This window comes from Salmo salar, chromosome 29 (assembly GCF_965601325.2).
Source record: "Salmo salar chromosome 29, fSalSal1, whole genome shotgun sequence".
In the NCBI taxonomy this organism is placed as follows: domain Eukaryota; kingdom Metazoa; phylum Chordata; class Actinopteri; order Salmoniformes; family Salmonidae; genus Salmo; species Salmo salar.
In genome coordinates, this window is record NC_138319.1 from 13,125,199 (window position 1) to 13,149,300 (window position 24,102).

The window sequence follows — 24,102 nt, forward strand, 5'->3', positions numbered from 1 at the left end:
TTGGTGATGAAAGAAGCAAAATGTATTATTGCATTGTGTAATGGTTAGAACTACTGGTGGTACCTTATGTATAACATTTTACGTGAAGCAAGCACAGCAGCAATAACTTTTGTCTGCAACTTCTGCAAGAAATCAGTCATTACATTGATGCACGTACCATTGTGTCTGAACCATGTTGCTCAAAGTACGTTTGAAATCTGACATCGCTGACTGTCAATTTGATAATATTTGTAGAATTTTTAAATGTAATTTTTCACCGGGAAAGTAGCCCCTTGTGTACTATCGCAATTTCAACAGGGAGTCCCGCCCACTGCGACTGGTTGAAATGCCTATTCACCTAGCAATAATGTGATTGTCACATGACTTCAATGTAAATGACAAATCATTTCATGCCAAGAATATGAATAATTCGGACAGCTCGAGATTCGTAAAATGCTGTGCCTGTTGTCCGTATTAAACTAATGCATCTAACGATTTCAATACAGAACACAAGTTAGAATCAGAAATGTTTTATTTTCCAACTGTACAAATTCCACAGATTAGTATCTAAACCATAATTATGTATCTTTCCCCCAACGTTATAACTTGCGTTCTAGTCTTTGCTGTCCTTTTTATAAAATCAGGATTTTGTAAAAAGCCCTTCTTTTAAACCCCTAGTTGACCAATCTATGTAAGTATGCATAATCAAATGTACCGCTTAACTGATGAGTTTATAGAAAAACAAGTCAAATGACCCCTGTGGATGCGACATGACGCATTAAAAGGACCTTCCTCCATTTTGCGGTCTTAAAATATAACTAACCGTTCACTGGTTCCGACTAATGTATTAAAGGAAGACTCAGCGATATGATGTAGGTGCACAACATAAACAGCATAGTGGGTCAAATTCCGCAACAACTAAGAGCGTTGAAGCGCGAGGCTAAACTCTCCCACTGTTTTGGTCCCGTACCTACCACGCTCTAAAAGCGTGAAGGGAACCCTTGCGCAAGCGCAGATACTGTATGTGACTGAGGGAGCGAAGGCTTGCATCTCGCTCATCGCAACATCTGCGGTGCTGCTCGTGGCAACGTCATTTCGCTGAGTCTACCTTTAAAAACAAAAACGTCTGAATAAAAACGTATCCTCTTTGTATCTAGGCTGAAACTGTTGACTGAATGAAATCCGTTCACACTATAAAATCACATGTAGTCAAAATAAACAGTTTTCAGGTGCTTTGGCAATATTTTCCCATAAAGGTGAAATGGTTTCCTTTTCGAGCATCTTCAGGTCTGAAAATAGAACACGTGATGAGTCTAGTAAATGACTTATCCATGTAAGTGAAAGAGAAGGCCAAGTCCTTTTTAACATAATTGTGTACAAGTTATTGCTGGCATGTAAAACTGTCAAATCAGGTGGTTGCATCCATAAATTAATTCTGGTCCTAGGAGGTACTGTTAGTCTATACTAGCTCCATTCAATATTGCCTCCTGTTGCGTAGCACTATGACATGTGCAGAGACAATCTGCGTTGGCATGTAGCTTAGTGATCTACAGGGCTGTCGGCATTGCCAGGCGAGAGCTGAATATTATCCTATCTCACAGTGATACATTGCTCCGGGGTGAAGTTTCCCTTAGATACAGATCTAGGATCAGCTTCCACTACTGTAATCCTCACCTAAAGAATTTGTTGGGAAAATGCTAAAAACTGACTCCAGATCAGAGTACAAGGGAAACAAGGTTTAGTCATACTCTGTAGTGATCTTTAAAGAGGTAATGTAACTTGGCATGGCAACAGTCTGTCTTGGACACATAACAGGATGGACTTAGTGTTATTGAAGGACTCGAGAGCTTCACATGAACCTACAACCATTTCCATGATATGAATAATTCTTAGTTTATATAGAAATAAAATAGAAAATGAGCAGACAAGACGGACCCACGCAACTGTCCCTGATCCGCGCCACTCAAGTCAATCATTCAGAAAAACACGAATGTAGAAAGAAAAGCATTTTCCAGTTGAACTGAATTCTCATTTGAAATATTCCCACAGTACTTGCCTTCGAATTTACACAGGCAGCCCAATTCTGATCTTATTTTCACTAATTGGTCTTTTACCCAATCAGATCAGCTCTGAAAAAGATTTTAAAAGATCTGATACGATTGATCAGAATTGGGCTGCCTATGTGTAAACGCAGCCTTACAGTACATCCTTCTCTCTTGTCCTCCATTTTGAAGAGCTCTCATTCAGAAAGCCTCTACCTGATGGGCTTTCTCATGCCATTTTCATGGTTCAACAAATATGTTAAAACAACTACACAGTTGAATGATTGGTCACTTTGAAAATGAACATGATCATTGAGGACAATTTTTTTGGTAAATTCATACAAACTAAGACTATATGTAGTACCTGAAATAAAAAAACTGAACATTTGTTTAAAAAAGAAAAATTATCATCAGCAATAGCAGTGGTTTGTGCAACTTGATAACCAAGCTTCCAGTTGGCTTTTCTGAAGCACATTATTCATAGAATTACGTCTCCATGCGTCTGTATCCAAGTCTGCTCCTCCTGGGTGGAGAGATACATTGCACGGTGAAGTGGTCCAGGGCTGTGCTGCGGCCAGGCCTGACTATAGGTTATCCCCAGGCTGGTATTGTGGCTCCGTGGCTGTGAAGTAGTCCTCCAGGAAGGACTGGATGTACTCGAAGGTGGGCCTCTCGTCAGGGTCCTTCTTCCAGCACAGCTTCATCATCTCGTGGAGGGACTCTGGGCAGCCCTGGGGGCAGGGCATACGGTACCCCCGCTCCACCTGCTCCAGGACCTCCCTGTTCACCATGCCTGGGTGGAGAGAGAATAAGACAGCGAGAGAAAGAGACACACAGGGGGGGGGGTCAGTCTGTTTAGTGCCCATTACATTAACAGTGCAGTAAACCATGCGAGTTAAGTCACAATAAAAATCAAGATTATCCACAACAAAACAAGGTCTGTGATCTATTTCCATTGTCACGGTCACGATATGGTGGTGCATTGTGAAATCGCCCAATAGCTCCATTAGACTATTAACCCCCCCCCAAAAAAGCATACATTTAAAAAAAAGCGGGGCCTGAAGGTTTGTATCAGTGTTTCACAGCACCCCTCCCTCCCTCCCTCCCTCCTTCCTTCCTTCTCCCCTGAGCCCGATCAGTCTGGGACAGATGGTTATAAACAAGAGTGGTGTTCAATCTCCAGATCAGACCCCACCAGATGGTCTTCTCCAATCTCAGTCAGTGTTTACCCCGTAGAGACAAAAACAGCCATCATGACAGTGTCACCCCCGGCCCACTTCCTAGGACTGTATTAACTAGTCTAGGCTATAAAGACTTCCTTGTTTACATTGTGCTGGCACTACTCCTCCTGGTTACACAAGACACCTATTTCCCTATCTTTAGAGATCACACAATTGACAAATCCTAACCAGATAGACAGCCTCAGACTGCCATTGCTGTTATGGGATTTGCATTCCAAATGGCATTGTAATCCCTACATAGTGCCCACTCCCTGTGAACCCTGGTCAAAAGAAGTGCACTATATAGGACAGGGGTATTCAACTCCTACCCTACGAGGTCCGGAGCCTGCTCGTTTTCTGTAATACCTGATAATTAATTGCACCCACCTGGTGTCCCGGGTCTAAGTTAGTCCCTGATTGGAGGGGAACAATGAAAGAACACAGTGGAACTGGCTTAGAGGTCTAAAGTTGAGTTTGAGGGATATAGGGAATAGGGGGCCCATGTGGGACACAAACATCGTTTTGTCTGTGTTCTCACCTGGGTAGGGCACCCTGCCCTTGGTGACCAGTTCAGTGAGTAAGATGCCGAAGGACCAGCCATCTGACTTGATGGTGAAGCGCCCGTACAGGGCGGCCTCAGGAGCCGTCCACTTGATGGGGAACTTGGCCCCTACAAACCAGCAGCAGGAGGGGGAGAGATGGGCAGAGACAAAGAAGAGGGGGGAGAGAGAGAGGGGGAGAGACCGAGAGAGAGACGGAGAGCGACAGAACATTAACTTCCACTCGGGGTTATTAGGGAGCCTAGAGTCATAATAGAACCACTGAGAATTGGCCCATATCAAAGTTCATGCTTCAGTCTGCCATGACAATTACACTATTGACCTCTGGAACAAAACAATTCAAAAATGTCTAACGGATCATACTTGGTTTTTAAATGGTTTAAGTAAGATCTAATTGCAAAGGAAACGGATTGAACTAAGATACTACATTGTCAATAAAGACAGATTCTTGTGTGTGAATTGCAGGGTAAAAAAAGTCACATTCCAAAAGGTTTAAGACTAGTGTTGAGTGGGGAAAAAGAGTTATTGTCAGGGACGCCTGTTTCTCTGCTCAAACCATTGGTCTTGAATGGTTAAGCAGCAGGCAGAGCTTGAGAGTCAGAGTTTACTCACCGCAACTAATCAGAGTAAATATGAGCATCTGCTTTCCGCTATTAGCTTAACTTACCATGGTAGGAAACAACAGGGTTTACTCTACGCCAGTGACCTCACACTTCCGTCCCCTTCCCCCACCCCGTATACATCTCAAACGACTGTGACATTAAGCCCTGTGTCCCCGTAATCTCTCCTTTTTCCTGAAGTGTGCACTCGTTGACTACTTCCCCCAAATGTAAAAGCATTGTAGTGGTGTAGGCATGGGGTAGAGGAAGGTTCCATATATTAATAGTATATTAATAATAACACAATAACATACAAGTCATTTCAAATCCATGACAGGAAGTGAACAAGTAAGGAACACTTCAGGAGAAAGGAGAGATTATTAGGACGCAACCAGAGAGTTCTAAGCCCCTGTCTGTCTGTCTGTCTGTCTCGGGGCCTAGCGGTTAACAACGTTAGGCCAGAAACCGAAAGGTTGCTGGTTTGAATCCCTGAGCCGGCAAAGGTGGAAAAATCTGCCGTTCTGCCCTTGAGCAAGGCAGTTCACCCCAAACAACAACTGTTCCCTGGGCGCCGATGATGTGGATGTCGATTGAGGCAGCACCCCGCACCTCTCTGATTCAGAGAGATGTTGTGTTAACTTCTTATGGCTTGAGGGTGCTATTTTCACGTCCGGATGAAAAGTGTGCCCAAAGTAAACTGCCTGCTACTCAGGCCCAGAAGCTAGGATATGCATATAATTGGTATATTTGGATAGAAAACACTCTAAAGTTTCTAAAACTGATTGAATGATGTCTGAGTATTACAGAACTTATTTGACAGGCGAAACCCCGAGGACAAACCATCCAGGATTTCTTTTTTTTGAGGTCACTCTTTTCAATGGGTTTTCAATGAGAATCTAGAATTCTAAGGCAGTTGCTTGCAGTTCCTATTGCTTCCACTGGATGTCAACCGTCTTTAGAAATTGGTTGATGTTATTCCTTTGTGTAATGAAGAAGCAGCCCTGTTCAGAACGAGGGTAGAGTGAAGTGTACTGTTTGATAGAGGCGCGTGACCTGAAAAGCACGCTCCACTTTGTTATCCTCCGGTATTGAACGCAGTTTATCCCGTCTTAAATTTCATTGATTATTTACGTAAAAAAATACCTAAAGTTGTATTAGGAAAGTTGTTTGAAATGTTTGGACAAAGATTACAGGTAACTTATGAGATATTTTGTAGTCATGTTGCACGAGTTGGAACCAGTGTTTTTTCTGGATCAAACCCGCCAAATAAATGGACATTTTGGATATACAACGACGGAATTAATAGAACAAAAGGACCATTTGTGATGTTTATGAGACATATTGGAGTGCCAACAGAAGAAGCTCGTCAAAGGTAAGGCATGAATTATATCGTTATTTCTGAGTTTTGTGTCGCACCTGGCGGGATGAAATATGATTGTCTGTGTTTGTTTGATGGGGTGCTGTCCTCGGATAATAGCATGGTTTGCTTTCGCCGTAAAGCCTTTTTTAAATCTGACACGGTGGCTAGATTAACAAGAAGTTCATCTTTAATTTGGTGTATTGCACTTGTGAATGTATGAAAGTTAAATAATTGTAATAATTCTTTTTGAATTTGACGCTCTGCCATTTCACCGGATGTTGTCAAATCGATCCCGTTAACGGGATTTGAGCCATAAGAAGTTAAATGCGGAAGACACATTTCGGTATCCCCTTTTCCTACCCCTTGCCTATCCTCTTTCCACCCATACACACCTCCAACAACTGGGATTCTAAGTCCCTCTGTCTCGGTGCTCTACTAACCTTGCCTAGCTGTGTACTCGTTGTCCTCGATCAGCCTAGCCAGACCGAAGTCGGCGATCTTGCACACCAGGTTGTCCCCGACCAGGATGTTAGCGGCGCGCAGGTCCCTGTGGATGTAGTTCATCCTCTCGATGAAAGCCATACCGTCAGCGATCTGAGAAAACAAGCAGATTAAGTTAACCACGCCGTTTGATCACAGAGGCTCGGGTTAATAATTGATGTGATCCACTCTTGAGAGCAGAGCCGTTGATCTTGTGTAAGTCCCAAATGGCACCAGATTCCCTATTTAGTGCACTCCTTTTGACGGGGGCTCTTTTGGGATGCAACCTTACAAACAGGAGGGAGAATGCTGGTGATGGATGCGGAAGAAGAGTGCACTAAATCGGTTTTCTTGTGCAATGGTGTACTACGGGCATTAAAAACAGCTCAAACCTATCCTTAGGTGGAAACACTGAAGGGCGAGACACTTGGAAACATGCATGGTAGCTACATATGTAGAAATGTCAATGTTTACTGAGAGGTTGACTTTGGACTTACCTGTGCTGCCATATCCACCAGCAAGGGAAGCTTGAGGAATTTACCATCTCCCTCTTTTAGGAAGTCCAGCAAACTTCCTACAAAAAAAACATCAGCAAAACATGACAGTTACAGTACCAGAGAGACTGCAGCTAAATGTTGCAACAGCGAAATACCACCGTAGAAATAGTGAGACTGAAGACTTCTTAAAATACGCCTTCTTAAATATTCATGATCCTTCCCTTGGTATTGATGAAGCTAGCAGCTTGTGTCTATGTTCGGTACACGGCTCCTAATGACATCTAGTGTGTGCCCCAAATGGCACCCTATTCCCTATATAGTGCACTACTTTTGACCAGAGCCCTATGGGACCCTGGTGGAAAAAGTAGCAGACTATATAGGGAATAGGGCGCCATTTCCTCAGTGTGAGAGAGGGACATTGTTCTTTTAATTGACCCCTGAACCAAGATTAGAATCAAGGGGATACCAACGGGATAAACACACACGTTCCTCTGGTGCATTTATACATAGGGGTCACAGAGTCCATTTAAAGGGATTAGTCATCAGCGTTCAATCACTAATAAAAAAGAAACAGGGTGACGCATTGCAGTTGAGAAAGAGGAAAGCTTGCCACAAAACTGCTGCAGTTTTCAATTAAATCTCTCTGCTTCGGGCCTTATAAAACCCCACATGGGATTCCCAAGGACTTTCAAACTGTAGGGTATGTTAATTAAAAACGGACATACATTTTAAAATGTGGTCCTTTAAAGGAAATTGTCCAGGATACATTCCGATAGGACGACGTGTGTGTTGTGGCGTGATATCTAAAAGTTCGGATTTCGAAACATCTCATCAATTCGGTGCCTGAACAACCTTCGGCGTCACGCAACAACTAACACCAAAATCTCTGGCATGTGGCCAACGTTCACTATGTTTAATAAAATACCAAGTTCTCCAACTCCATCACACACGTATAACAAGGTCCAACTGAGCAAGCCAGCTAATCGCCTCCCCCAGGCATGTGTTTGTATGGGACCCTTATGGAGAGAGACTCCAGCTATAATGTTTTAATTACACATCTAATCAGCCGTGAGGAATCTATGTCAACATCATGCTGCCAGCCACATACGTCACTGCATCTGGACTGGAGAAGGAGAGGGTGTGTTTATCTGTATCTGTAGAGGAAAGTATTCAGACCCCTTGACTTTTCCCACATTTTGTTACGTTACAGCCTTTTTCTAAAATTGATTAAATTGCTGCCCCCCCCATACACACAATACACCCATATGACAAAGCAAAAACTGTTTAAAAAAAAAAAATGTTTCCAAGTAAAAAGACAACTGAAATAACACATTTACTTAAGTATTCAGACCCTTTACTCAGTACTTTGTTGAAGCACCTTCGGCAGCGATTACAGCCTTGAGTCTTCTTGAGTATGACGCTACAAGCTTGGTACACGTGTATATGGGGAGTTTCTCCCATTCTTCTCTGCAGATCCTCTCAAGCTCGGTCAGGCTGGATGCAGAGCGTTGCTGTACAGCTATTTTCAGGTCTCCCCAGAGATGTTTGATCAGGTTCAAGTCCGGGCTCTGGCTGGGCCACTCAAGGACATTCAGAGACTTGTCCCGAAGCCACTCCTGTGTTGTCTTGGCTGTGTGCTTAGGGTCGTTGTCCTGTTGGAAGGTGAACCTTCACCCCAGTCAGAGGTCCTGAGTGCTCTGGAGCAGGTTTTCATCAAGGAGCTCTCTGTACTTTGTTCCGTTCATTTTCCCCTCGATCCTGACTAGACTTTTACTGAGGAGTGGCTTCTGTCTGGCCACTCTACCATAAAGGCCTGATTGGTGGAGTGCTGCAGAGATGGTTGTCCTTCTGGAAGGTTCTCCCATCTCCACAGAGGAACTCTGGAGCTCTGTCAGGGTGACCTGACCAAGGCCCTTCTCCCCTGATTGCTCAGTTTGCCCGGGCAGCCAGCTCTAGGAAGAGGTTCCAAACTTCTTTCATTTAAGAATGATGTAAGGCCACTGTGTTCTTGGGGACCTTCAACGCTGCAGAAATATTTTGGTAGCCTTCCCCAGATCTGTGCCTAGACAAATTCCTGTCTCGGAGCTCTACGGACAATTCCTTTAACCTCATGGCTTGGTTTTTGCTCTGACATGCACTGTCAACTGTTTGACCTTCTATAGACAGGTGTGTGTGTCTTTCCAAATAATGTCCAATCAATTGAATTTACCACAGGTGGACTCCAATCAAGTTGTAGAAACATCTCAAGGATGATTAATGGAAACAGGATGCACCTGAGCTCAATTTTGAGTCTCATAGCGAAGGTTCTGAATACAGGTTTTTATATTTCACTGATATTTCAGAATAAAAATGTTTAAAAAAATCCCAACATTTTTTAAAAACAGTTTTTTCCTCTCTCTCATTATTGGGTATGGTGTGGAGATTGATGAGAAACACCCCTACCAATTTAACACATTTTAGAATAAGCTGTAATGTAACAAAATGTGGAAAAAGTCAACGGGTCTGAATACTTTCCAAATGCACTGTATCCACACACACCTTTGGCCATGTACTCAGTGACGATGTAGATGGGTTCCTCAGATACCACGGCGTAGAGGGGCACCAGCTTGTCGTGTCGCAGCTTCTTCATGATCTGGGCCTCCTGGAGGAAGGCCTCGGGGGACATGGTGCCTGGCTTCAGGGTCTTAATGGCCACCTTGGTGGTGCCGTTCCACGTGCCTGAATAGAATTACAGAATTAGAACGAGCCGGGTCATGCTGCCGCTTACTGGAGAAGCAAGACAATGGTGTAAAAACAGGAGTAAACAAATACTAGTTTTCAGCACAGTACACATTCTGAGTCCCAAATGGCACCATATTCCCTATACAGCCCGGTCAAAAGTAGTGCACTACATAGGGAATAGGGTGCCATTTGGGATGCAGCCCAACATAATACAGTACGGGTGTATTTGGGTACATGAAAACATGCAGTTATGAGCTGTGGCTAGATGGACTTGTGTCTCGCTCTGAAAGAGAGAATGTTACTTCCTCCGGAGATAAAGATAAACGGAGGAAGCATCTGAAGGAAGTGAAAGATTCCCTGGCCTGGGATAAAAATAGTGTACTATATTTCCTGTCTGTTCAGACCATCCAGAGTGTGAGTGTGTGGGTGTGGGCGCACATATTTGTTATTTGTGTGTGCGCCCGTCTGTGTCTAAACAGTATTTGGTCTTACCCATCCAGACCTCTCCAAAGCATCCCTGGCCCAGTTTGAGCTCCAGGCGTAGGGACTCCCGGGGGATCTCCCAGGCATCCTTGGCCAGTCCCTGGGTCTGGGGCTTCACCGTGGGGCACACCGTGGTCAGCCGGTAGCACAGACCGTCTGCATGCTCTGCGTGGGGGGGGATAGGCACAAACAAACATTTAGAGATTCTTATGAATCCCAGCAGTAAAGTACGAGGGAAACCCAGTGAAGCTTAAAAAAGGGGAAATTTCACACAACACTTCAAGTTTGCCTGTCAGACATGCGATACGGCTGAATTTAGACATGCCTATAATAACAGAGCTAAATATGAATGAGAATTGGATGATTTAACACGGTTGGGACCGCTCGCTTTTATAGTGCACCAGAGCAAAGTTTTCTTTGTCCCAAATGCCACCCTATTCCCTATATGGTGCAATGCTTTTCTTTATGTAGGGAGCAGGGTGCCATTTGAGACAGAGACATAAAGTGGGCTCTCCCAGAGAGTTTTAACCTCTCTCCTTCTGCTGAAAGGGAGGCACTTAGGGAAGGTCTTTATTAAATATTCAACCTGAGAGCCATTCATCTAGCTGGGGAAATCACAGGGTCAATTACAGGTAAGCCTGCTACTACGGAAGCACAGATGTGAGAGAGACCGGAAACAGAGGTTTTAACTGCGACATTTTGCCAGCGCGAACAGAATGTGAGCAACTTTATCAAGTGTTCTCTTGCGTGAGCTACCCGTCAAACTCTTGAAAATAGAACCAGTGTGTCGTTTTACGCTGAGCAGTGCAAGCCTCTCGCTGAGCCGTGCTGCTTAGGCCCAGATTTCATAGAAATGAATAGGAGCGTCTCACGCTCAGCATGGTTACATTTCCAGTGTAGCAGGCCTGTTAGAGAGCGAGTTTGAGAGAGAAAGTGAGCGTGAGAGATCGAGAGACCATAAAGAAAAGGAGGTAGAAGACATACCTGTGTAGTGTTTGACCAGTTTCTGCAGCGTGTCAAACTGGGCGCGCGTGGTGATGTAGTAACCCCCGTTGTCAAGTTTGCGGATCTTGTAGTGTTTCACATTGTCGCCTTTGGCATCGTCCCAGTCTCGTATGGACAGGGAGTAAGCACCTGGAGACAATGACCAGATTCTTCGTCCATCCAAGCAACAGTATTAAGACCTAGGCTTTATTCATGGAAATGTGAGTGTCACTGGCTATTTCTCAAATGACTCCATATTGCCCATTATAGTGCACGACTTTGTCTTAGGGCACCATATGACTTCAGGGCCAGTATTCACAAAGCGGGTCAGAGTGCTGACCTACGATCAGTTCCCACTTGTCCATGTAGTCTTATTCAGTGTGATCTCAAAGGCTAAACTGATCCTTAAATCAGCAGTCATACTCTGAGACGCTTGGAACATACGGGACCCCAGTCAACACAAAAAGTAGTGCACTACATGAGAAATGGCGTGTAACTAGAGACGCAGCCCGTGCACGTTCTCACGCTAAATCGTCTTCACCTTTAGTAGTTTCACTCTCTCGCACCAGGAAGGTGCCTCGGTTGTTGCCTGGATTCAACAGCAGCCTCTCAGCATCTTTACGTCCCATTTTACCAAAGTACCACCTGAGGAAGGACGCAGAAATAGAATGAGTAGAGCCTTTGTAAAATGTTGCAGTACAGCAGTTTCCCAAATCTGTCCTTGAGAATCCCCAGCCGCTCCAAGTATTTGAAGAGCATTTTATGTGTTCCAGAACTAGCACACCATTCTATTTCTATGGAAGGACACACATTTACATCAACACCAGCTTATGTTACTATGAACTTTACTTGAATCAATAATAGCAGGGATCATTGCCGTGTTTGGAAAAATCAAACTTCAAATACACAACGAGAGGAAATAAAGCATTTGAGTCCATCAGGGGTCAATCTAACAAACAGGATGACATTCAATTTCCTTGCTAAACGATCATAAACCTCTTGGCTCATATAGGAGATGGTGGCTGAAACCCCCTGTGGCCATATGTATGAAGTGCAGGGCTCTACACAGAGTTCCAAAGAAATGGAAGAGCACAATGAAAGTATTTTTGGAAGAGTTATGATAAGAAATTATTAAAAGTTTATAAATAAAATGTTGTGTTCAAGCCCAATGCCTCAAATGTTTGAGTTACTTAGGGGAGACAAAGATGTTCAGCTGCCCCTTTAAGGGTGGCAGGTTGGCGTGGTAACAGGTCACTCGCATGGCATGCAGGCTCACATGTCTGTCTGAGGTCTTTTCACTAGCAGTTGAACAAGTCCATACTAAAAACAACCTAGCGTGTGAACAAAACGACGTAGCCTAAATAGCCAAGAAACACAAGGACAAAGTCGCACTTCAGTAGACTTCGATGCCTGTGCGCTTCAAAAATGAATCTTTCAGCGCTTCACTCACAGTGCAGACAGGCCCCAGACACTGTTGCTGCACCAGGTGGGCTGGTACCCGGCTCCACGAGGAGGCCTAAGCCCTCAGTTCAAACTTATGCCCCTAAGTTTTAGTTCAATGTCCCTATATAAAAACAGCAAAATGATTTGAGTGAAAAAATCTGTATCTCCGCTGTGTCAGCACAATGGTCAGAGCGTGCCGCGGTGTGTGAAGGGGGGCTATGGAAAGCCACTGGGGCAGTTAGGTATGACTCCTTTGTGTTTTAATAAAAAGCGGGGGGAAAAAACAAAACACTTCTCATCTCTGTGGTAGGCTAAGTGAACAATGTGACACGCCTGTCATATTTGACTTAGATTTATAAGGGCGGGGTCAAGTTTACCAGTCAGGCCATGGTGAGGACGTCGTGTCGGAGGCCGAACTGTCTCCTCCTCCTCCGTTGTTCCTATCGGGGGGCTCTCTGCGAGAGTATCTGTCCTATGATGGGGTGTGAGGTTTTCATCCGACATTGACTGATACTGATTTGATTATGACCGAGCTCTTTTCTGGAGCCTGGAGAGGAGAGGGTGTGCTCTGACCCTTTCCCTGGGTTTGGAGAGAAAATGACTGCACCGCAAAATGTTCCTGGGTGTGGCACAGACGTTGTGTCACTGCTGTGGGGTATGGCGACAACCCCAGTGTCCACTATGAATCGTTCAGGAGAGAACTCTCCCCTTACAAGCTTCAGCAAAGGCCCATGCTGGAAGTTTGTGCCCCCGCATCGCCAAGAGGTTAGAGGACAGTGTTTGGGGCCTGGGTAAAGTGTTAATTTACCTCAGGCCAACTACTATGATGCTCCTTTATTTGGCGGGGGAATATGCATCATGTACCCAGTGCTCGCCATCCTGCATTGCTGTCACATGTCCATTAGTTTGGGTAATGTGTGTGCGTTTAAGGGGGGGGTGGTTAGAAATACTAAATTATGCTGATTTCAGTTGAAGGGAAAATGAGGACTGCTACGTCCTGGCAATGTTGGAGGTTACTGCTTGTGTGTGAGGAACGTGTCTCGAGCATCAGTTTAAATGTCGAGACCAGAATAAAAGGGGAGGGGGGGGGGGTGCGTGGCGGAGAGACGCGCAAAAGGCACCTCTCTCTCTCCACTATTGCGCACTATTTCTTTCATTGAGCCAATTGTCTGTCAATGTTGATCAATGACTTGTGAAGAATATATTGTATTCATCAGTAAAGTTACTGCTAATCCCAACATATTCTCCCATTCATTTAGAATGTTTGATATCTACTCATACCATTCTCCAAGTGGAAATGTTGTTTGGAGAGCTCACAAACTGCAAAAACACTTGATAAAGACTTTTGGTTTATTTAATTGCATTTATCAGTTTACTGTCAATTTCTTTGTTGTCTTTGTTTGGATAGCATACGGTCTGGTTTCTCTTTTTAGCGTGAATAGATATACCTGGCCTGTGCGCCAAGAAAAGGTGTGGCTAAAACGTATTTAAGTGCCCGTTTGGGGATGTTGTAGTTAGTTCACTTTTGGGTAACTCAAGGGGAGGCTGTATCTGAGGATGGCAGACCCAACCTGTGCTTCATTGGTTAAGATGGGTTTTGCCTGATGAGAGGCTTTTTCTTTTTAAAGCTGACATTTAAGTCGGAACTTAAAAATATATATCACACACACACAGTACCAGTCAAAAGTTTGGACACACCTACTCATTCAAGGGTTATTCTTTATTTTTACTATTTTCTACATTGTAGAATAATAGCGACGACATCAAAACTATGAAATAACACAAGTGTTAAATCAAAGCATATATTTGAGATTCTTCAAAGTAGCCACCCTTTGCCTTGACAGCTTTGCACACTCTTGGCATTCTCTCAACCAGCTTCATGAGGTAATCACCTGGAATGCATTTCAATTAACTTCTTGCAGATCAGTGGGATGCTAGCGTCCCATTTCGACACCTTCCGGTGAAATTGCAGAGCGCCAAATTCAAATTAAATTACTATAAATACACTGCTCAAAAAAATAAAGGGAACACTTAAACAACACAATGTATCTCCAAGTCAATCACACTTCTGTGAAATCAAACTGTCCACTTAGGAAGCAACACTGATTGACAATAAATTTCACATGCTGTTGTGCAAATGGAATAGACAACAGGTGGAAATTATAGGCAATTAGCAAGACACCCCCAATAAAGGAGTGGTTCTGCAGGTGGGGACCACAGACCACTTCTCAGTTCCTATGCTTCCTGGCTGATGTTTTGGTCACTTTTGAATGCTGGTGGTGCTTTCACTCTAGTGGTAGCATGAGACGGAGTCTACAACCCACACAAGTGGCTCAGGTAGTGCAGCTCATCCAGGATGGCACATCAATGCGAGCTGTGGCAAGAAGGTTTGCTGTGTCTGTCAGCGTAGTGTCCAGAGCATGGAGGCGCTACCAGGAGACAGGCCAGTACATCAGGAGACGTGGAGGAGGCCGTAGGAGGGCAACAACCCAGCAGCAGGACCGCTACCTCCGCCTTTGTACAAGGAGGAGCAGGAGGAGCACTGCCAGAGCCCTGCAAAATGACCTCCAGCAGGCCACAAATGTGCATGCGTCTGCTCAAACGGTCAGAAACAGACTCCATGAGGGTGGTATGAGGGCCCGACGTCCACAGGTGGGGGTTGTGCTTATAGCCCAACACCGTGCAGGACGTTTGGCATTTGCCAGAGAATACCAAGATTGGCAAATTCGCCACTGGCGCCCTGTGCTCTTCACAGATGAAAGCAGGTTCACACTGAGCACATGTGACAGACGTGACAGAGTCTGGAGACGCCGTGGAGAATGTTCTGCTGCCTGCAACATCCTCCAGCATGACCGGTTTGGCGGTGGGTCAGTCATGGTGTGGCGTGGCATTTCTCCATGTGCTCGCCAGAGGTAGCCTGACTGCCATTAGGTACCGAGATGAGATCCTCAGACCCCTTGTGAGACCATATGCTGGTGCGGTTGGCCCTGGGTTCCTCCTAATGCAAGACAATGCTAGACCTCATGTGGCTGGAGTGTGTCAGCAGTTCCTGCAAGAGGAAGGCATTGATGCTATGGACTGGCCCGCCCGTTCCCCAGACCTGAATCCAATTGAGCACATCTGGGACATCATGTCTCGCTCCATCCACCAACGCCACGTTGCACCACAGACTGTCCAGGAGTTGGCGGATGCTTTAGTCCAGGTCTGGGAGGAGATCCCTCAGGAGATCATCCACCACCTCATCAGGAGCATGCCCAGGCATTGTAGGGAGGTCATACAGGCACGTGGAGGCCACACACACTACTGAGCCTAATTTTGACTTGTTTTAAGGACATTACATCAAAGTTGGATCAGCCTGTAATGTGGTTTTCCACTTTCATTTTGAGTGTGACTCCAAATCCAGACCTCCATGGGTTGATAAATTGGATTTCCATTGATTATTTTTGTGTGATTTTGTTGTCAGCACATTCAACTATGTAAAGAAAAAAGTATTTAATAAGATTATTTCATTCATTCAGATCTAGGATGTGTTATTTTAGTGTTCCCTTTATTTTTTTGAGCAGTGTACATAGTGCTATAGCAGAAAGGACAACACGACATACAGAAAATAAGCCACTTACTTTGACAGGAACACACACATGTCCAAAGTCCAATTTGTAAGGAAAAACAACCATGAAGGCAATGCGGACGCCAGACAGAAAATGTGCTGGGGGAAAACGTTTGTGCAAGGCCTGTTCTGACTAATGATGTGCAATGTCTTCATACTTGATCTGGGAAAACACTAGGGAAGTGCTTGGGCTCTAGTTTGAGAGAGAAGTTTGTCCGGCTCAGTAAAGCCTCAAACATAAGTGATCCGCAACAGTGAAATGGGCTACATCTTATGTGAATTAACGAGGAGGCGGAACACGCCTCAATTCAAACTGTTGTTAGAGAAAATGATTTGAAAATAAATTGAAATTGACAAGTTGAAACATAGCCTATAGATAATTAGCAGGCAGCGTGCCTTGGTTTGAGGGCAGCGCAGGTAACTGTCCTGTTGTGTAACAATCACATTTTGGAACAGTGAGAGCATTCTGACATTACGAGCATGAGCATTAAAAAAAAAAAAAACTCACGCAGGGGCGATGGTTAGAGATATTTGGAACTCACGCTTTAAAAAAGTTTAACACTTTTTTGGTTACTACATGATTCCATGTGTGTTTTCATAGTTTTGATGTCTTCACTATTATTCTACATTGTAGAAAATAGTATAAAAAACAAAAAAAAACCTTGAATGAGTAGGTGTCCAAACTTTTGACCGGGATTGTATATATTTGCAAATATCACCGTCATCTTCGAAAACAACAGCGCTGTGTAAATAAATCCAAAACTAATTTGCACCTCTACCTGACAGTCTCCTGCTGAATCTTTGTCCTTGTGACTGCTAGAAGGACCCTATTTTACACTGAGACAGCGCAACGGAGACAGGTTGACAGCGAAATCTGTAGCATGTCACATGACAAGCACTCAATGATCTAGGAATCTCTGCATTTGAACTTTGTTTATTATGGTATAGCGCGATGTTAGCAGAATTCGATATAATTCCAACGCAAGAAACCCCAAAAAGTTTTTGCGCCCCTCGCTGATTTCAACTGCCCCCTTAGTCACTTTATCCTGGCGCCAGATCTGACGGGATTTGTAGTTCTTTGAGTGTTTAGCTACCATACGCAGCTAGTTTTGATTCCAACTGACCCTTCACTAAGCCCCACCCCATAATTGTGGGCAACAAATCGTAGCGCTCCAACGGACACATTTTTAAGGCTGCCCCAGCAACTTTTGGTTGATTTAGCAACTTTCCTGTTTGTGTGCCCGCTCTTAGATCACTATGGATAAGATCACCTGGACAGGTGGAACCTGATCTTAGATCACCACTCCTACTCTGAGACACTTGATACATACGGACCCAGGAGAACAGGAGAAGCGCTGAGATCTTCTAGTGAACGTGCCTCCAGTGAGAGCTGTGTGGTATTATGGTCACGCTGCAGTGATTAGGCTAGCTCTATTTGCTGTTGCAGCTGTGGATAGTCTTAAGAATCAGGTTAGGTTAGGAGTGACAAGGGTCTTACTCTTCAGCCTGGATCGAGTCAGCTGGTGCCACATAGTTACTGGGGATGTAACCCTTCTTCCCTGTGTTGATGGAGCGCGCCTCCCACCAGTCCCCTTCTCTGTAAGGGGGGGACAGACAGAGAGAGATACGGACAGACAGAGAGATAGATAGATAAAGAGAATCATCCAGATAGATATATATCACTACTATGTCTGTACAACGGTAGTCTGGTTATGAAAGGGACTTGTATGCTTGCTTTATCTGTGTCTTGGCAGTGAACTTGTACATGCTGTCTTTTATGCATGGATTCTATTGCTATATTATTAAAGCATGCAGCAAAGTATTATATTTGAATTGAACAAAGTCAACCAAGGCTACATTATAGAGCAGAAAGTTATATATGACCTAAGGCACCATCTATGTTAAAGGTTTTGTTAAATTAATCAAATGAAAGTCTCCAGTGATCTGGGTAGAAAAACAGGATCGGGGGGGGGGGGGGGGGACAAATCTAACCCATTTAGGAAGAACACTGTACAGAACAGGTAGTGTTCTTAAAGATATTCTGTCATCGGTACACCACTACTCTACGGGAATAAGCTCCTGATCATGATGAATGACGTTCTCAGAGGGAGGCTGCGTCCCAAATGGCATTCCATTCCCTATGTAGTGCGCTACTTTTGACCAGGGCCCATGGGGACTCACGTGTTGTTGATGATCTGGAAGCGGTCCCCTTTTTTGAACGACAGGTCGTCTGAGGTTCTGGCTTCATAGTCGTACAAGGCCACAAAGAACGTAACCCCACCTGAATACACACACAGAAAACATTAAATAAAACATTCAAGTTAAAAGCACAAGTGAAATTCATGACAGTATGTCCATTTAAGAGGCAGAAAAATATTTTTGTTGACTAACTCGCAGGGATGAGGTGGAGAACCAGTTAGAATATGAAGACATGCAGAGCTACTAATAGCCTACTAAAGATACAAAGACTCCCTATAAATACCTGCTGACCTTAGTGCCAAGATTGTTTCTGTCAATGTGGCTGAATGTTCACAGTACCAAACTCTGCGGCAAAGCTGAGCAGGCACATTGAAATGACAGGAGACCAAGGGACCAATGGAAGATGAGTCAGAGAATGTAGACCTGTAGTGGCGGTTCTGTTTCCATAGCGGCCGTGACTGACTGGTGTCTGTGGTGTGAATGTTCGTGAGCGGAGAGTAGCATCTGTCTTCTCTAGCCTGCACACTCCCTAATAATTTTTCACTGTCGGTAATCCTACTCTATAGAAATTGCCAGTGTATTGATTAGAAATAATGTCATGTTGGTCCGGAAACGGACCGGCCATAGGGCAGTTTGGGCGAATGCCAGATGGGTCGGTCTATCTTAACCTGTTAGGGCTAGGGGGCAGTATTTACACGGCCGGATAAAAAACGTACCCGATTTAATCTGGTTATTACTACTGCCTAGAAACTAGAATATGCATATAATTATTGGCTTTGGATAGAAAACACCCTAAAGTTTCTAAAACTGGTTGAATGGTGTCTGTGAGTATAACAGAACTCATATGGCAGGCAAAAACCTGAGAAAATTCTGTACAGGAAGTGCCCCCTCTGACCATTCCTTGAGCTTCTTGACTCTTTTTATTGAAAACTTAGGATCTTTGCTGTAACGTGACACTTCCTACGGCTCCCATAGGCTCTCAGAACCCGGGAAAAAGCTGAACGATGTCGAGGCAGCCCCTGGCTGAAAAACATTAGCGCGTTTGGATAGTGGTCGGTCAGAGTACTACGAGACTGAGGCGCGTGCACGAGGCGACCCCGTGTTTTTATTTTCTCTCTCTGTACTAAAACACAGATTCCCAGTCGGAATATTATCGCTTTTTTACGAGAAAAATGGCATAAAAATTGATTTTAAACAGCGGTTGACATGCTTCGAAGTACGGTAATGGAATATTTAGATTTTTTTTGTCACGAAATGCGTCAGCGCGTCACCCTTCTTTACACTTCGGATAGTGTCTTGAACGCACGAACAAAACAGAGGATATTTGAACATAACTATGGATTATTTTGAACCAAACCAACATTTGTTATTGAAGTAGAAGTCCTGGGAGTGCATTCTGACGAAGAACAGCAAAGGTAATAACATTTTTCTTATAGTAAATCTGACTTTGGTGAGGGCTAAACTTGGTAGGTGTCTAAATAGCTGGCCCTGTGATGCCGGGCTATCTACTTAGAATATTGCAAAATGTGCTTTCACTGAAAAGCTATTTTAAAATCGGACATAGCGAGTGCATAGAGGAGTTCTGTAAATAATTGTTCTGTTTTTTGTGAACGTTTATCGTGAGTAATTTAGTAAATTCACAGGAAGTTTGCGGGGGGTATGCTAGTTCTGAACGTCACATGCTAATGTAAAAAGCTGGTTTTTGATATAAATATGAACTTGATTGAACAAAACATGCATGTATTGTATAACATAATGTCCTAGGTGTGTCATCTGATGAAGATCATCAAAGGTTAGTTCTGCATTTAGCTGTGGTTTGGGTTTATGTGACATTATATGCTAGCTTGAAAAATGGGTGTCTGATTATTTCTGGCTGGGTACTCTGCTGACATAATCTAATGTTTTGCTTTCGTTGTAAAGCCTTTTTGAAATCGGACAGTGTGGTTAGATTAACGAGAGTCTTGTCTTTAAAATGGTGTAAAATAGTCATATGTTTGAGAAATTGAAGTAATAGGCATTTCTAAGGTATTTGAATAACGCGCCACAGGATTCCACTGGCTGTTACGTAGGTGGGACGATTTCGTCCCACCGACCCTAGAGAAGTTAAGCCCAGTGAGCTGGTCTTTTGTGTGTGAAAAAAAAGAAGATAATTATGGCTAATGATGGGGGCCTCAAGAGAAAAATAAAAATGGGGAGATGTGTTAGAAATGCCCAGGCCAATTTCTGCTCCCGGTCCATCCCTGTGTAGGGCATACTGTTGGCAGTGGGATGGGTACAGTTCTGACAGAGTCTAAATCAGTTGGGGAGCGGATTTAACGGTCCGGCAAGGTTGTTGTTTGCTTAGCGTCGTAGAGGAAACGATTACGTCAGCTCAGTGCAAAGCGAACATCATTACAAGACATGAATAACAACACAGCACAGGTCAATCTCATCTCGCAGTTACGTAATGTCAATAAATACACTGTAAACCATTCTGTAAACCATTCTGAGCAGAGACTAGAGACGGCAGATTGTGTAGATAACAGGGCTCTGACCATAACAGTACCATGAAACAGAGCAGACCAACTCTTTTGTCCTTTAAAAAACCTGCTGTATGTAAAATAGTGTGCTATAGCTTGGGAAATAAATACATGTGACTCTGGATGACAACATAATGATGTTTGTTTCCAACATTAGGGCAGAACTTCCTAAAGAAGTTAAATCCCTTCGTGTTTTGTTTCCTTGCCACAATACTAACTTGTATCGCGATACTGGTATCATCCCGGCCCTAGCAGATAAATATCTATGGTTTCGTCCCAAATGGCAGCCCATTACCTATATAGTGCCCTTAGGCTCTGCTAAAAAGTACTGCACTACATAAGACAGTGTTTCCCAACTCCGGTCCTCAAGCACTCCCAACAGTACATATTTTTGTTGCGGCCCCAGACAAGCACACCTGCTTGAATCAGGTGTTTTTGGGAAACACTGACATAGGGAAGAGGGTGCCATTTGGGACACATCCTATGACACCCCTCATGGGGAGCTCATATTCATCATACCCACTGCTGAACAACCAAGCTGCCAAAACCAATCCCATTATCTGGTCCAGGAACTCAATACCGTGCCATGTAACTCCCCCCACACACACACGAGCAGATAATCCAACAAAGAGGGAGATTACAAACCTAATCCCACCTAAACAGGAGAGCTAAATCTCATCTCACTTCTCTTTGGGACTTTCAGATTGATTAGTCTCCCTGCCACCTTTAAAATCAATCGTTGTTGATTTGTTGCTAATGACACCTATGGACAATGTGATTGAAGGCCATCTTAAGGCATCCGCATGCTTCCGAGCCGAAACAGTGGCACAGTATTGAGTTCCTGGACCAGATAATGGGATTGGTTTTGGCAGCTTGGTTGTTCAGCAGTGGGTACGATGAATATGAGCTCCCCATGAGGGGTGTCATAGGATGTGTCCCAAATGGCAATTCGGTAGAGTTTGTGCATATATGACGACATTTTGTGACGTTTCTGAATTCAGTGAGGCTTTTTCCGTCTGTTCAAGCACACAAATTCTTTCCTGGAGGCAAGCCGAAGTCTACGCACCTTCGTCAGCGATTGGTCAACAGTAGGGATTCTTCATTAAAGTCTTTGTCGTCATTCAACAAGAACTGATTTTCATGCACATTTGTTCATTGAAAAATACTGCACCAAGCAGCTTAGTTAGATGTAAAAGATCTCGTTGGCAAAAATGTCAAAATTAATGACAGATTTCTTGAGTTATCTTAGATTAATTCTGACTACTTTGAAGAAGTGTATACTGGCTATGGCATCTCAAAATTGGACAAACAGTATTATTGCCGCTTTTTTCTCGGTTTTCAAGCAAAGGTATGCCAGCACACTCGTTCGGTTCAGCTAGCCGTGTTAAGCTAGGCGCCAGCTAAACTGAAGCATGCTGACACCTTAAGAGGGAGATGGTGAGAGACCACTGGATTTGAATCATCTGAAACGCAATGGCAGGTGGACTTTGGAGTGACTCCAGATATTGGAGTTGTCAGATCAGCAGCTATTCTGTTGTGGGGAATAAATATATGGGTCCTTGTGAAGGAACTATATAAGTTTCAAATGGCAAACTTTAGACTACTTATATAGTTTCGATGCGGTAAAGAGGACAATGGCACTAGACCAAAACAATGGAAATGGCAAGTAAATTTGCAGACATTTAGGCTATTGTTTGTGTGTCTATTTCACATTATGTTGAGGTAAAAAAAAAAATCTGACTATAATGCATGTATGGATGTCAACCCCAATACAGATGTTGAATGTGTGCCAATCTGGCATCTTTCTTTTATCCCCCACGTTCTGCTTTATTGTAGTTACAATAGAAAGGCATACAGGTGCGTAAGGAAATCCACACTTGAAATCTACACGCACACAAACGCATCGCACAAATCATCCATTGATGTCAACTTGTGATTTGCACAAACATTTTTATGTAGGCTATGCTTGAAGATCTCAAGTTAGGATCGTGTGGATAATATAGGCAAGTCTCACTTGAGACGGCACCGGGGAACGTGCCGGGCAGAGCACCGGAGAAGGAGGTGGAAGCCCCTCCGAAGGGGGTCATGATGGAGGAAGCTCCTCCGAAGGGGGTGATGGTGTGGGGGTTGAAACCTGCAGCGGGCCCCGTGGAGGACGGCTGGTTCTGCTGCAGCTGGGTGGGGTCAGGCCCGTAGTGGCCCACGTGGGGGCCGATGACATCTGAGACCGGAGCATTATCCGGGCGGTACTTCATGGTAGGCCCCTTGTCCTCTTTACTCTTGATGCAGCCCATGGTCACGTCTGGAGAGAAACAAAGTTAAGAGCTTAGTTTCAGGACAGGACTGAAACAAATCCACAGGACAGTACAGGACTGAATATTCACTCCTGTGTCAGTCACCGTTGGCATAGATGTGATAGGCTAAGTGTGAGGAGGTGGGGGGGGGGGGGGGGGGGAGCTAAGAGCTTACAAATGATTAAGAACTACAGCATACAGACTGGTTAGAAGGATTCCATTAATGAGCCATCGACTACCACTGTAGCCACAACCTAGAGAATTATACATCTATAAAAATGTACATTTGTAAACCTTTTTTTTTTGTCAAACTACGATGTACTTTTATTTTACGGCTAAAGTCATGAGTACAGATGCTGTATAATCTAGGACAAAAATCCTAAATCTGATCTGAAATTATTTGGTTGTGGAGTGTCACTCGCGGTCATAATCAAAAAACGTGACCTGGTTCAATCACACGGCAGAACTAGTCTAGTGTATCCTATGCAAAGTACATACATCATGTTATACTGATTGACGGTTGTTGTGTTTATCTGTATGACTTTAGGAGATAACATGTTTATTACATGAATATCCAACTGACAGCAGATGAAAAGCCATGCTGATGCAAACAGTAAGAATTCTGGGAAACGCATGTTTTACATTTGCTGCTTTTTGTGTGGGTCAAACCTTCACAATAATGGTTGCAACACATGGTCACCAGCCATTTAAAAACTCAAAAGTACATTAGGCTATGTCTCAATTCTCCACCCTTCTCCTGAAGTGTGCACTCGCACACTCCCCGTCATGGATTTAAAAGCATAGGATTGGTGTAAGCATTGGCAGGAGAGAGTGTTTCCACCTTGCCTCAATCCATGCAAGAAAGTGTGCAAGTAGCCTACATACTTCTGGAGAAGGGTGAAGAATCGGCACGCATGCCTTAAAATCACCAGCGACTCTTAGGTCAAACCATTATGTCCCGAAAAAGCAACACTTTTATACTGGCGTGTTCACCATCTGCATTGTTCTCATTCTTCCCTCTCAACAGAATTGGCCAGTGTTACCCCGAGGTATTCCCTTTGTGAAGAGAAAGCCACGTAAATATGCTCCAGTCAGGGGATGTTTTGACTGATCCG

General features: G+C 44.0%; 1 protein-coding gene across 3 annotated transcripts in view; it reads right to left on the reverse strand.

The window, feature by feature from the left end:
- Positions 1-493: 493 nt before the first annotated feature.
- yes1 (YES proto-oncogene 1, Src family tyrosine kinase) overlaps positions 494-24,102 on the reverse strand; it is a 40,027-nt gene continuing 16,418 nt past the window's right edge. For all 3 annotated transcript variants that reach the window (XM_082970666.1, XM_014180762.3, XM_014180763.3), the window contains 11 exons: positions 22,708-22,995; positions 18,157-18,256; positions 17,474-17,572; positions 11,467-11,570; positions 10,926-11,075; positions 9,951-10,106; positions 9,276-9,455; positions 6,738-6,814; positions 6,201-6,354; positions 3,780-3,911; positions 494-2,814 (listed from right to left, as the gene is read on the reverse strand). In XM_082970666.1, coding sequence (XP_082826792.1) covers positions 2,606-2,814; positions 3,780-3,911; positions 6,201-6,354; positions 6,738-6,814; positions 9,276-9,455; positions 9,951-10,106; positions 10,926-11,075; positions 11,467-11,570; positions 17,474-17,572; positions 18,157-18,256; positions 22,708-22,995 — 1,649 coding nt within the window. In that variant the 3' untranslated portion in view covers positions 494-2,605. The remainder of the gene's footprint in view (positions 2,815-3,779; positions 3,912-6,200; positions 6,355-6,737; positions 6,815-9,275; positions 9,456-9,950; positions 10,107-10,925; positions 11,076-11,466; positions 11,571-17,473; positions 17,573-18,156; positions 18,257-22,707; positions 22,996-24,102) is intronic.